This window comes from Bos grunniens, chromosome 16 (genome assembly GCF_055505025.1).
Source record: "Bos grunniens cultivar Pamir isolate PY7600 chromosome 16, Bosgru_T2T1.0, whole genome shotgun sequence".
In the NCBI taxonomy this organism is placed as follows: Eukaryota; Metazoa; Chordata; class Mammalia; order Artiodactyla; family Bovidae; genus Bos; species Bos grunniens.
The window spans coordinates 24,414,069-24,429,183 of record NC_141180.1 but is presented as its reverse complement, the minus strand read 5'-3'; the positions used below and the strand labels follow the sequence as shown (position 1 = coordinate 24,429,183).

Below are 15,115 nucleotides of genomic sequence, written 5' to 3'. Positions count from 1 at the left end.
TGGAAGGAAGGGAGAAGCAGAGAAACCAGAAGAGGAAATCAATAGGAGGGGAAAGGATGGGACCCTGATTGTGAGTTAAAGATGAGAAATGCTTCTCTGCCCTCTAGGCTGACAGCTGAGTGTCTGGGGCCAGGAATGGCTCCCAGCAGGCTCAAGAAGAATGCCACCACTCTATGAGGATTTGGCAAAGGGAGAACCAATTTTCAAGAACATTTCTTTGGCTTCCCCTGCTTCTACTGAGTTTGCCAATAAAAATTAGTCATGAGGTGATGTAGACATTTTTGCCAAAAATGAAATGTTTGATACTTACCACCTATCAGATTTTTTTTTTTTTTTTTTGGCATTTATCATGGTGAGCATGCCTTTGGCTATTTAGAAGAGTCTAGTTGTGTGTGTATGTGTGTAAACATCTTTATGTACATGACAACATATTTCAAACTGAGATGTTCCGAGTTTTTTAATGAGCTGGAGCTATTATTTTGCTGTGTCTGGAGTTTCTCATAGTGTTACCCTGGCTGCACATCTGTCATTGTCTTGTTTCCCTTTTACCCAGATGAGTTAGGAACCAGTGATACAACCATGGAGTACAAAGAAGAGGAAAGGGTAGAACAAAGAATAATACAAAGGAGAGAAGAAAGAGACACACTGGTGAAAGAGGAAGCGAAAAAGATCAACATGACGTCGAGTCCAGGGTTTAGCGTCTCTCTGCCCACCTGTCTGTCTGTTGGCCTGTTCTTATACGTTTTCTCTTTGTGTCTCTGGAAGTGGAGGTGACAAGAGGGCTATTTTTTGTGGCACAGTCCTTTTCTTATAATCTTTGGTCTCTGTTCATGTCACCTGGAGTGCCCTATATGTATTTTATATCCATACTCTTATAAATCAATGTGACAAGTGCCTCCCACTAGCCACAACCTACAGAGCATACAGTTATTGTATGTGGCTGTATATTTGACCTAGGTAAGCCCTGGCTAGCCCCACTCTCATTTGGAATTTACATATTAGATGTAAAACAGGCAATCCTGGCATTGTTTTGTCTTGCCTGAGCGGCAGAGCGGCATGATTCTCTCTGCTCTGTTATGAATCCAATTGCCCACCATACTTCTTTGACCATTTTAATGCAGATAAAACATATAAGAAACTACATATATAGAATATCTGCTTAGATGTAGTTCGCCTGGCATGTCATGACTATATCCCCACAAGAGAAAGAGGTATCTTGTTCAGTTCAGAGGTCAGAGCCCTGGAATAAGAAGTGGAGATCAGGTTCTTGTTTTAAGCCTGCCACCAACCAGCTGTCTGATATTGTTTAAGTTCACTGAGTCTTATTCTCTATAAACTAAACAAACTAGATGTAAAATGAAGGGTCATTCTCTGTGAATCTGAAAGTCTTTTGTATTTTCAACAATCCATGCCTCTAAGAATTTTGAAGTAAAAGGAATGGTAAAATCACAGTCTTATTAGCCAAAAATGTGTCATCTGTCATTAAGTCTGATGAATTATTTGAAAAAATGCCCTTTGATATTGAAAGATGAAGACAAAGGAAAGGAATGTGATTAAACATTTTATGTATATGTATGTATGTGTATATATATATATATGCCCTCATGAGTGATATAGTTAGGGAAAACATCAGTCGCATTAATAACTCCTAGAAAATTAGAACTAGTCAGGCACCTCTGGCAACTTAGATACGTTAATTTTCAGATTAATAAAATAAAATACCACTTTGATGAATGGAAAGAAATCTTAAGATCCTTTTCAGCTCAAAATGTTTAAGGAACATTTTTCTCAATGACTAGGTTATGCATGGTGTTTTTGTGTTACATCTCTGACTTTCAGAGCCTGAAACCACGTAGGCCGACTTCTGGGGCCTCTGCCTGCACAGAATGAAGCTGTGGGTTGACTATGAGACTGATTGGCTTTAGCTTTTCTTGTATCCTAGAGAGAAGCCCCAACTTTTTGAAAGTCTAGGTTTTCAGACTCACTGAAGTTGCAGCTTGCTAAAAATGTAGAGCCTTTTGAGCAGAGAGCTGGGCCATGGCTGCTCCCTCATTCTCCTGTCATCCAAGGCCTGGGTACCAGGCTTGGGGCTATTCTTGTTAATCAGTCATTACCACGCCTTTGTGAAAGAAATGTTCTGTAGCCCGCCAAGTGCCCCCTTGTGTCCTTAATGGCATGGAGAGAGAGACAGAGATTGTGTGTGTGTGTGGGGGGAGGGTGGCTTTTTTGCTGCCCCAATCCTAAGTCGAGGGTGTGGGTATGCCACATCAGGCTGTTTGGCCATCTGACAGGTGGGGGTTACCTTTGGAATGAAGCTGATCTCCCACCCATCGAAGGAGAATGAGAAGGGCTCCCACTGCACCTCCACGGTGGTCTCTGTGATCGTCTTGAATCGGAGCCCTTGAGGCGTGGAGAGATCTGGAACACAGCAATGTGGGTGATGGTGTCATGGCTAGCCCTGGCAGGGGCAGAGAGCAGTACCTGGGCTCCCTCCACGCCATGGATGCCGTGGTGTGTGATGGGCTATCCCAACCTCATTACAGACGCGCTGGATTCCAGGCAAGGGGTGGGCCCAGGCACTGTGGTGTCGGCGCTCAGTGTGAGCAAATAGAAGAGTAACCCTAATGAACACCTAAGAAGTACTTTTTATGCTTTCTGTTCCATAATAGGTTGATGTTAAAATCCAAAAGTCACACTTCCCTTTCCTTACTAAGGTGTTGAGTCTTGGCATTTAACATAATGCCTTTTTCAGAGAAACCAAAGGCCATCTTTGGAGGCTTTAAGGGTTTCCGAGAGGCGGTGTGAAGGTTAATGTCACTGTTCCTTCTCACACCCGGGAGAAGGGGGCACAGAGAGAATTAGCAAGCCAACTTCAGAACAGAGACTGGAACGCTTTTCTCCATCTCATACTGTGCACTAAGAATATCTTGTTTAGCTCAAATCGCCACCTCTAGGATGGCCTGAAATTTCCATTTTGTATAGCAAAATGTGTAGCCAAGCCAAGCAAGGGTGTAAATAAGGGACAGTAACAGATACTGGAGTTTCTGCTTTCGCTCCACGAGTTCCTGCTTTTCTTTCTCCAGCTTTTGCTTGGTTCTCTCTTCCCTCTCTCCCTCACTCACCTTCACCTCAATCTTGTTTTTAGTTCCTCTCCTGATTCCCTGGCTTTCCACTCCCCACACCCTCCCACCCCTCCCGCCCCCAAACACACACATGCGCACACAGGTGGAAGTAGACTGGTCCTAATGGAGTTCCAGTTACCAGCCCTGAAATACGACGGCACGACTTTTCTCACTTCTCCAGGGAGCCTGATCCCATTTTTAGCTGCACCTCTCCTGGGACCCTCCCATTGGAAGATGGACAGATTCTCCTCCTTCCTGTTTGGAAGCTTCCTTCTTGGTGAAAGGCAGGGCAGCTCCTGAACCCACTTGAAGGTGCATCAGGTGAGTTTACATGATTCTGTCCTTGTCACCTGGGAGCTTGCCCGAGGGGATGCCCTGAATCGGCAGAATAAACGCCACGGGAGATGGAAACCTCACCACGGCGCGTGGTGCACGCGGATCAGAGCAGAGAGGCCTGGGAGTCGGGCCAGGCTCTCGCTGTGGTGACTCATCCCAGAGCAAGGTGGGGAAAGCAGCAGATGGTGACCTGCCTCTCTACGCGATCACTGCAGATATTTTAAACTGGTTCTCAGGCACCAGAGGAATTGAAGAAGAAAAAAAAAAAAAAGGTCAGATATAAACAGAGATAATTATAGGCATATTTTAAAAAAGTCAGCATTCAGAGGGGGGAGTCCAATATTCTAACAGGATCTTTGTCACCTGAGAAGCAAGGGGACAAAATGACTTCTTAAATCTTTTCCCCTCTGCCTGCCCTATGCTTGCAGCACAACTCAAGACCCTGGCCTCCACGAAGCCTACCAAGCCAACTCTTTCTCCTTGGTGCGTGTGTGCTCAGTCGCTTCAGTCGCGTCTGACTCTTTTCGACCCTATGGACTGTAGCCCTCCAGGATTCTCCGATCATGGGATTTCCTAGGCAAGAATACTGGAGTGGGTTGCCATGAGCTCCTCCAGGGGATCTTCCTGACCCAGGGACCCAGCCCCCATCTCTTATGTCTCCTGCATTGACAGGCGGGTTCTTAACCATGAGCTGCTGCTGCTGCTGCTGCTAAGTCACGTCAGTTGTGTCCGACTCTGTGCGACCCCATAGACAGCAGCCCACCAGGCTCCCCCATCCCTGGGATTCTCCAGGCAAGAACACTGGAGTGGGTTGCCATTTCCTTCTCCAATGCATGAAAGTGAAAAGTGAAAGTGAAGTCGTTCAGTCGTGCCTGACTCTTAGCGACCCCATGGACTGCAGCCTACCAGGCTCCTCCGTCCATGGGATTTTCCAGGCTAGAGTACTGGAGTGGGTTGCCATTGCCTTCTCCAACCATCAACACCACCTTCCTACTTCAACCTCTTCTTATTCTGAACTTTCTTGGCATTTGTTACCCAAATACCATCTTGTCATTTGAGACCTACACCAAATGGACTTGGATCACTCATCCCATATTTGGTGATAAGTCTCATTTACCAACCCAGGGGCTGATATTTCATGGTCACATCTTGTTCTGGTTTCCTGCCACTACTAAAATCTCTGTGATGTAATAAAAAAAAAGTATTTGGTCTTTGTCCTAACACAACAGCTCCTAAAACCCTAGGAATCCCCAGAGGGAAAAGAGTATGTTTTGTATGATTATGAGATACCTGGTAGCCCGGGCCTCCTAGATAGCTGGTTTGAAGAAAAACCCAAAAGTGATTTAGGGAGAGGTTTGGAACTTCTGCCCCCAACCTCCAGTGAGGGGAAAGGGGCTGACTTGAGTTAATCACCAATGGCTAGGGGTTTTACCAATCATGCCTGCATAATGAAACCTCCATAAAGGCCCTAAGCAATGGGGTTCTGAGAGCTCCTGGGTTGGTGAACACGTGGAGTTACTGAGAGTTCCTGTGCAGAGAGAACATGGAAACCCTACACACCATACTTTGCCCTATGTATATCTTCCATTTGGCTGTTCTTGACTTGCATCCTTTCTAAGAAATTGGTTATAGAGAGCAAAGTGCTTTCTTGAGCTCTGTGAGTTCTAAGGAATTACCAAATTAAGGAGGGGTTGTGGGAACCCCTTAAATGTAGAGCTGGCTATTCAGAGGACCCGTGACAACCTGGGACCCGTGGCTGAAAACCGATGTGGAAGCAGCCCTGAGAGACTGAGATTTTTAGCTTGTTGGATCTGATGCTAACTCCAGGTGGATAGATATTGAGTTGAATTGAATTGTACAATGCCCAGCTGGCATTTGAGAGCTGGAGAAGTGGGGTTGGAAAGACAATTGAAGAATTCCGAAGTATATAAAGAAAACTAAATAAAAGCCCCTTCCCATCTCTTTCTTATTCCGCTCTTTGATGTAACTAATGTTAATAGTTGATATGCAATCTTTTAAAATGTTTCTGTTCTTAAATAAGCATGCAAAATATAGATACATACCTATAGCAGTTCCTCTGTTATAAATAAAAAAGAGAAACTTCCATTTCTCATAGAAAAGGGTTTAGCATGCTCTGTGTCTCTCTTTTGCCCATTGACTCTTCCTAAATGATGCTTTAGAGATTCAATGTTTATAATCGAAATGGACCATCAGGGTATTTTACTAAACAAAAGATTACAAAGACATAATGCCACCTCTCTCTGAGGAGAAGTGGGTGTTTTCAGTTGTGGTTTTAAATAAGATTTTTTTTCCCACTGTGCTATACACTCGCCATCTGTGATATACCATTTAGCACTTGCTTATTATATGTCCTATTTCATATCTGCTGGTTTTGAATCTCTAACTAGATTCAAAGTCTGTGTAAGTCTCATACTTTCCTTGACTTCTAATCAGACTCAAGCTTATAACAAGTCAAAACTCAACAATTACAGTACTTTTTGTCCTTTTGGCTCTATAATAGATAGGGGCTGTCTGGGCTGTGGAAACTCTGCTCTTTTGGAAGTGTCTTTTTAATGATGTGCCCTTTCCTAAGTGGGTCACATTGGAAGCCCTTCCCCTTGAGAGCAATGATAACTGCAGGCATCCCTGAAGAATTAAGAAAAGACACTACCATCATGAATGCCCATGATCTCATGTAGGAGAAAAGAAAAATGAAGCAGGAGGGGGAAATGGTACGTACGGGTGGCCACCTTGGCAGTGATGGGAAGGCTGAGGATGTTGCTAATGACAGCGTAGACGCTGATGTTGTAGGTGAGACCTGGCTCCAGCTCTGAGATGGTGACGCCACTCCAATCTCCAGGCACCCGCTGCTGGAGCTGGAGGCCCCCCAGGGCCATCGGCTGGTAAGAGATCACATATTCCGTCACTGCCATCGGCCCGTCCCATTCCAGCTCAATGGACCTGTCGCTGATACCAGCCACTCGCAAGTCCTCTGGAGGGGCAACTACCAGGAGGCAATACACAGATAGCATGAGCTCAGAGGTCTGCCTTCCCCACGCTGGACTCAACTTCCTCACCTCTCACCCCACGTGCCCTGTCTGTGTGCTCTCAGCCCACTGACTTGGAGTGATCAGGAAGTCCCTTGGCAGGCAGGTTCTTGTCTTTTCTGTGCTCAGTACTCTCATCTCTACAGGGCCCTGAGTTAGTAGTGGGCTGGAGCCTGCTCCTACTGGCTTGGAAAAGTTAGTTGTCAAATTTTGCGAGACATTTTTAAATAGTCATTGTGAAACATGAAATCGTCTAAACTTAGAATTAGATAATTACCTTAAGAACAAAAGTAATAAATACTCCAGGCTCATCACTGGCAAACGACTTCGCTGCATTATACTATTATCTGTGCCCTTAAGGCAATTCACCTGTGTTGTATCTCTTTGGTAGAAATAGTGCATGCGTGCTCAGTTGCTAAGTCGTGTCCGACTTTTTGCGATCCCATAGACTGTAGCCAACCAGGCTCCTCTGCCCATGGGACTTCCAGGCAACAGTACTGGAACAGGTTGCTGTTTCCTCCTCCAGGAGATCTTCCTAACCCAGGGATCGAACCCATGTCTTGTGCATTACAGGCGGGTTCTTTACCACTGAGCCACTGGGGAAGAAATATTTGGCCAAAAATTTCGTTCGGGTTTTCCATGAACTGGGTGGACAACCCAAATGAATTTTTTCGCCAACCCAGTACTATTTGATTGTATTCTAGTGCACAGCTGTTCCCAGCTCAACATTTAGTGACTTCATGCTGGTACTTTGAAACTGGCTGTGGTGGGAGTATTTATACCATGGGAGCTGGCAAATGCTACAAAGTGGAGCTTGTTATTTTTTCCCTCAGAGAGCTAGTTGTTAGATATTTAACAGCATATGTTAGCTAATATTTTTGGTAGTTTAATACATAATTGTTATCAGATTACTCTGGAAATGTAACTTGTGTTACACAAATTTTTATTAACCTTGACATAGGAGATGATGACAAAGGAGCATTCCTGTTCTACTTCTCAAAGACTATTCAACAGCCTTCATGTATGGTTCCCTGGGGAAGTGAAGATTCAGTGGTAGTGGGGGTATGAAACAATTGAAACTTAAAGACCAATTAGGAAGTTAATACCAGTGTGCCTGTAATTGGACCTGCCTGTAGATGAAATCAAAGATCAGGCCAGTATTTAAGTAGTCATAATTAACTTATAAAGTTATGTGTAGTGGAGGCTTTGTTTAGCTTAAGTGTTGTCATTGGTGTTGAATTTTCTGAGAATTCTCACTCTTTTCCCTTTACACAAGCAGAGGACTGAGGACTGCTAGTCACGGGGCCATGTGAGTGGAAAGTGCCTGCTCTCTATGCTGCTCAACCTCAAATCCTCATCAGAGGCAGAAATGAAGACTCATATGATGGGCATTAGGAACATATATTTGCAGTACTGGGCATTTGCTTCAGGAACTATTCATGGTTTGAAACAGTCTAGATAGCAGAACTTCTTGTGATTTAAGAAGTCATATGTTGACCAAAACAAACAAACAAAATTAACATTATTTTTAACAATTTATATAGCTAGATGTATGTAAATGAAATTTAAATAAAGTTTCAAATAACTTGTAAGCTTGTATTGTTTCTAACTCTGACATGATTGAGCTATGAATTCCACTAAGATCTTTGGGTTAGCCTGTATAATGTATACCGAATGACTCTTGGACCAAAGAAGGAACAGTTGATATATAGAACCAACAGTATTTTGCATGATTATATTAATTATTTATTATGCACCAAGCACTAGGCTAAACATTCTGACATGGATTTTCTCATCTCATCCTCTCACCAACACTATGGGATCAGTATTATTTTTACCCCTGTTTTACAGAGAAGAAAACTGGGTCACACAATCGAATACAGAAGCTAGGATTTGAACCCAGGTGCAATGATTTTAGGAACTCTAAGTCAGTGTGCAATACAACTTACATTTGCATAGCATCTTGGTCTATGAAGCACCATCTAACTAGAATTTTTTTAAAAAAATCTTTTAATAGCAGCTTTATGAGGTAGATTGGGAAGATATAATTATTTCAACTTTACAAATGCAGAAACAGACCCCGGCAAAAGGACTTGCCCAAAGTAAGGGAGTTGGGTCATAGCTGAACTGATCATCAAGCGAAGGTCTTCTACACTCAGTCTACACTTTTCTACCCTGGATGTTCTTCCCCCTACAATTTGTAGGATGGGTTATGGATTGTGCCAAATGCTTTCTTTCATTTGTACAGAGCCTCAAAAATAAACTACATCAGCAAATAATTCAGACTGTCTTTTAGGATGGAAATTCCAGACTGGTGCTTATCCTAGTGGTCAGAAACCTCTTTTAAGAAGGATTCTCTAGTGCCTGCCTTTTGTGATTCAACACATTAATTCCAAGTTTCCAATGTGGGACTCCTCCTGTCATGGTGACAGAAATGGCCATTCCAAATTCCGTCACCAACAATTCTTAGGCATTCAGAACAAGTCGGTGAATTCATTTTTTGTTCCTTTCTCCAGAAAATAAAGCTAATCATGACAATAGAAAATGATCCAAACAGCACATTTGAGGATTTTAAAGTTAAAAAGTCTGCAGAAGGATTTTCTCATCTTGACAACTTAGCTTGGCAAATTTTTAATCTTGAGACCTGAGCCTGGGTGGTGGGAAAAACAACCTTCATGTCTGATGAGAAAGAAGCAATAATGTCCATGGTGGAAGAAGCATTCTTGAGAGCAGTGGCTCAGCAGAAGAGACCATCAACACTCACCCTATAATTTAGCAGATGCTGTATACACTGGGTGTCAATAATTCTTATAAAATTAAATGATATTGAACTAGAAAGCAAACTATAAAAGAGCCGTATGCCTTGATTCAAGGAATTTAGTGGGGCTGATGCAAAGTATTCTTTTATTTATTTATTTTTGGCTGCACTGGGTCTTCTTTGCTGCATGAGGGCTTTCTCTAGTTGCTGTGGACGGGGGCTTCTCTTTGTTGCAGTGGGCAGGCTTCTCATTGCGGTGGCTTCCCTTGTTGCAGACCATGGGCCCTGGGCACATGGGCTTCAGTAGTTGTGGCACACTGGCTTAGTTGCCCCATGGCATATGGAATCTTCCCAGAGCAGGGATCTCACCTGTATCCCCTGCATTGGCAGGCAGATTCTTAACCATTGGACCAAAGGAAAACCACACAAAGTATTTTTAGTCTTGCTTTATTTGGGGCTCCAACTTGGAACTTATGGATGAGCAGGCAGTTAAAAAGAATTAACTGTAGCTTGAGGAACTGGAGTTGCTTATCTGCAAAGATGCCATGCTGTTTACTTTTTAGATCTGGCATCAATTTTGCATATATGCGGTGAGAGCAGTTGGAATTAGTTCCATGAAGTGTCTTGCTCAGAGGAGTGAGTGAGGTCGGGTGCCAAAGTTGGGACTGGCTGCAGTGCTGGCCAACACAGAGGCTGATGGTGATGAATCTCTGCATGTCTGACCAAAGTCCAAAGAATGGCTTTCTGGATTGTTTCAAGCCCCAACTCTGGTGGTTCTTTCATCCTGCTTCTTCACAGGGACTTGTGACCAGTTCACTGGCCACCTCCCACACTAACCTCCTTCGCTGGGGGCACATGTGGACAAATGGTTGAATGAGCACCCCTATCCTGTCTCCAACACTTAATATTTTTTTATCACCTGACAGAGCTCAGCTTTCATATCAAAAGACTATTTCTTTATGCATGTGGCTTTTACCATTTTTATTTTCCAATTCCACTCTACTTAGCATCCTAGGGAGGATTCAAGAGTGCTATAAGTTGGTAGGAGACCAGAGTTCTTATTCTTGTTCTGCCATTAATTAGCTGTCTGGCTCTGGAAAAATCTTCCTGTCTCCCAGGACTGCTGCTTTTTCAGTTTGTAAAATGAGAAGCCCCGAGTAGCTTCTTTCTAAGGCCTGGTTTAAGTGTTCATATTCTTTTTGTTGTTGTTCTATTATCTTTACCCGGCCAGAGAGTAGAGGCAGAAAGGTTGAGATCTGGTCTCATGGCCCACTGTGAGAAAGATCAAGGCTGGGAGTCAAGTAGAGTGGTCTTGTCAACTCTATTCAATTGCATTCAAGCTCTAGCAGGCTAAGGGACCTCAGAATGAAGTCCACACAATGGGCCTCCATTCTCCATGCCCTTGCCAGAGAGAAAGGAAAGTCAGGAAGTGTGTTATGGCTCTCCTCGGTTTCACCTTCCCCACTCTCCTCTCTCCTCCCCTTCCTGCTGTTGGTGAGACGAATAGTAATACTGGCTTGTGCGCATCTGGCCGGAAATGTCAAACAGCCGGTAAACAGCCCCTCTCCTGGAGCCTTCTCACCAAGAGCAGGCGAAGTAGCACTTTAGATAATGACCTAGATACTTCTCTGGAAGAGACCCATGGCATTTGGTTTAAAAGACAAGCATTGAGAGCAGCACCTCCAGCAATGAGTGGTGGCTCCATGGTTGCTATAGAAACAGATGGAAATTATGCAACTGTCCCTCCTCACGTGCTTTGGGAACCTATAAAGTAATTTATCTGGTTGTCTAAAAGTCTTCCGCAATCAAATGGCACAGAGGTAACGTGTTGGAGGTAACATGTGGCTCATGGATTGAGTTCAGCCTAGTTGTAGTTACGCTAGCAGCTGCTGAGTCTTCCCCACGTGACCAGAAGGGTCATCTCCAGCTCAGTTTGTACTCTGGATCCGATTAAGGTTCCATTTGCAAATGAACCCATCCCGGTGGAAAAGGAGGGTCAGGAAGAACATGACAGGTATGTACAACCCAACAGAGACAAGTTTTATTAAGAAGAATGTGAACTATACAGCAGCCACACATAAAGAAGGGCCCAGAAGAACACTTAGCGTCCTCTGATGGGGCCTCATAGAGCCTTGTCCTGTGAGTGAGAGCTGGGATCATGCTTCAGTGTCCCCTTTCCAGCAATTACTAGTGACCTTGGGTTTGTAAATGATGCAGCTTAATTTCTGCTTGAATTTTCCTTCTGAACAATTGGTATAATGACTATATTTTCAGAAAGATATTCAGTAAACAAAAGTATGAGGCTGCATGAAACCATTGACTATGGGAAAAATGGAGAAACATTTTTTTTCCTAAGCAGTGAATTGTTTTTTTTTCTTTACCTTGTTGCATTCATCTTTCAAAAGAAATTTAAGTTGCAGGTGCAGAAGACTTGTCTGACTGCTCTGGTACGTAGGTGGGAATCACTGCTGATGCTCAAGAATAAAAGACCTGGCCTCCCAGAATCTCCCCCTTAAACTGAGGTCAGAAATCTGATCAGAAAAATTCCTAGAATCAACTCATCAGAAGATTTAATAATGTTTGTTTCTTGTTATTTTTTTATTTTAAATCTTCCCAATGAGCCCTCTGAGCCAACTGTTACAGATTGTACTATGAATGAGAAGGATGAAGATCAATCACTCAATCTGTATTGTTTAAAATACAAATTTATCAGAGACAGTCACTGATTTAGAAGATGACGAGCAGTCACAGAGAGATAATGAAAAATAATCTGATTTTAGGCAAAAGAAAATGATCTCCAATAAAATATTGGTATGTTCTCACTGATGGACTTGGGGCCTCCTTTTGGGACATCACCCTTGTGTTGGTTTCATGATGTAGACACATGTGGGGTTGATTCCAGTTTGTTATATGTCCTTTGGAACAAACTGAATCATAGCGTTTTAGTTAGACTGTGAGTTCTTGCTTAATGGAGGGCTTTAGAAATTTATTCCTGTTTACACATAATTCCTCGCCTGTAAATACTTTCATCCATGTGGATTCTAGATCATTTCATAAATTAATAACTTTGCCATATGGAAGCTCCCAAAATAACCAGAGTGCCCAGTGAGTCTGATTATCACAGACCATGCCCCATCTCATAAACTAGCATTGTGAAAGGAGTGTCCTCAGAATATGGCAACAGGAAAGGGGAATATTTCAGAGTGGGTGGAGCTCTGGGAAGTCCGCTGAGTTAGAGAGGGGTCCCTTGCCTAAGGGGTCCCTTGACTCTTCGCTTTCTTCCATCTCAAGGACAGTGAAATGCTGTCTCCATTATTACCATTGACTTTGTTCCAGCCTCGGGGTAAGATTCAGCTTTCATCCCAAACTTGACCTTTTCTGGTTTCCACTCTTCTCCCCTTAAACCCATGTTGTCAACTGTGATCGACTCAAGACATCACCTCTCTCGGAAAGCAGAGGAGCACGACCCATCTGGCAATTCTTTGGCCTAAATTCACTTTCCCTCCTATATCTCTTCCCGCCTCCTGCTAGCTGGCTGGACCGCCCTTGCCAACGGCCCCGCGGAGCCCCCCTCCCTACCTGCTGAGCAGTCAGGGCCCTGGAAGCCCTCTTCACAGAGGCACAGCCCCTCCTGGCAGTGTCCTCGGCCGCTGCAGGCATTTGGACACCGCCGCTGGCCGCAGTCCTCACCGACGTAGCCTTCCTGGCACAGGCAGGTACCGTTGGCACAGATCCCCTTCCCCGAACAGTCCCCGGGGCACCTCAGCTCGCTGCAGTCCTCGCCCGTGTAGGCCTCTTCGCAGACGCATTCCCCGTCCACGCACAGCCCCCGGGAGCTGCAGTCGGTTGGGCACCGGAGTTCTGAGCAGTCATCCCTGCTGTACTCGCTGTCACAGACGCACTGGCCGTCCACACACACGCCCCGACTGGAGCAGCCCAGGGGGCAGTAGGGCTCGGAGCAGTTCTTGCCAAACCAGCCTTGATCGCAGATGCAGCCACAGGACTCCAGGCTAAAGTTGCCATGGCCACTGCAGTGAGGGATATAGTCCAGTTGTCCTGGAATGGCCAAGGAGAAGGTCAAAGGGCAGCTGTGAAACCTCCTGGCAGTGGGGTACGGGGAGGGGGGCAGGCCAAGACCTCGGCTTGCTCACTGACCAAATTTGTGTTGCTGAGAGAGAAGCTCAAGCTAGCTTGGCATGTCAACAGCTTCATGAATCTTTTTACCTAATGTGGGTTGTGTATGTCTGGCATAGTGTTGAGGGTAAGGATGAGTGAGATTGGGTCCCTTGTCCTTTAGGAGCTCACCTGCAGTGTGTCTTGGCTTGGATTCCCTAGTGACTAATTGGGAGGTGCTCCCAGGAAAAAACTGGTTGGGGAGAAGGGGAGACCAGGGAGGGAGGAGCCCAAGCCAAGCATATTATCAGGCAAAGGCCCAGGGAGGGTGACTTGGGTTCAGTCCTGCAGGGTCTTCTGGCCACAGGGCAAGCCACACCTCAACTGGGTTGAAGGGCTGTCCCTGGAGGGTGTCGATCCTCAGGCTCGTCCGTTCTCTACCCTGAGCAGGTCAAGGAGGTTCTCAGAGCCTGGGAGCAGTCCCTGACCAACATGCCCAGGTGCTGGCACTGGGGACTAAAGGGGACCGAGGGGATGGAGGCTGAGAATCAGGCCTGTGAGGCAGGTCAAGATCACATGTGCTGCAGATGCTTCCTATTCCTCTCCTTCCCACCATCTAACTAACTGCTCATCCTTCACAGCTCAGCTCCAGGGTCACTTAAAAGGTTTCCCAGAATTTGTCTCATTTGGTGACTGTTTGCTGTGATCTTTTTAGGATTCTACGCGTATCTCTGGCCCTAGGCTTTATCATGCAATAACTAGAGTGGTTAATTTATCTGTCCAGCATGAATCAAACAAACTTATTAAACGAACACCATAGCAGTACTTGCTTGGCATCCTTCTCGGCACTTGGCCTTGGGGATAGGAAGTCAAGTAAGTTATGTCCTTGTTTAATTTTGCCACTTCATGCACCCCCTCCCCCCATGGCCTGAAAGGATACTATACTGACATTGGTTAACATAGATCTTCCTTATAGATCTTTTCACATCTTCCCAGGGAACCTGGTGGGAAGCTGGTTAAAAAAAAAAAAAAAAAAAGCCCACTTACAGAAGCCACCAGCTTCCCAGGCATTGAAGACCCATGTCCATGGACACCTGTGTCTTTCCTATATTCCCCAATTCCACTGAAAAAGTGAACTCACTGAGGAAGGAGAGTTTGAACACCTGGACTTTGTCCTCAGTTTCAGATTGTTTATAGTTTTGGTTATAAGGAGGAAGAGGTGAGAAAACCCAAGAAATATTTCTCTTCTCAAAGACTACCCACAGTCTTGGTGTCTCAGAATGAATGTGTTGGACATCTCTCTGGACATGTGGGCCATTTCTCCCTATTAAAATGCCATTCCTGACACCTCTTTCATCCTTGGGCAAGGCTTGAGATATTAGACCCTAGAGAGGTAAGAGCTTGAACCCAAGATAGTAAGACACAGTCCTTTTCTCATTACAGACTGAATCGAATGGGTAGAAGGTACTGTTTTGGGTGAGAGAAGCTGGGCACAAAAGGGAACACACTTTCTGCTCATGGGGATCTGCTGATAATAACTACTGAATATGAAGTGCCTACCAGAGGCCGGGCTTTCATCTGAGTGGAGGTTTTTATATTTAATAGCTCCTTGTTGTTCTAGTCTGTCGAGGGGAAAAGGAACGCATGGGTTAAGCAACTTGTTCAAGTCACAGGCTAGCAAATAGCAGAGATAGGACATGAAGTCAGGAAGTCTGGCCCTGAAGATGAGCTGACTTCTC

The 15,115-nt window shown here is 44.8% G+C and overlaps 1 protein-coding gene across 2 annotated transcripts in view; it reads right to left on the bottom strand.

Annotated features, from left to right (window-relative positions):
• Positions 1-15,115, bottom strand: part of TNR (tenascin R) — a 487,368-nt gene that overhangs the window by 76,368 nt on the left and 395,885 nt on the right. The window contains exons 4-6 of one of the 2 annotated variants that reach the window (XM_086342434.1): positions 12,843-13,319; positions 6,199-6,462; positions 2,303-2,418 (exon numbers count right to left, since the gene is read on the bottom strand). In XM_086342434.1, coding sequence (XP_086198560.1) covers positions 2,303-2,418; positions 6,199-6,462; positions 12,843-13,319 — 857 coding nt within the window. Of the gene's footprint in view, positions 1-2,302; positions 2,419-6,198; positions 6,463-12,842; positions 13,320-15,115 lie in introns of those variants that run through there. The other variant, XM_086342435.1, reaches the window with a different exon arrangement.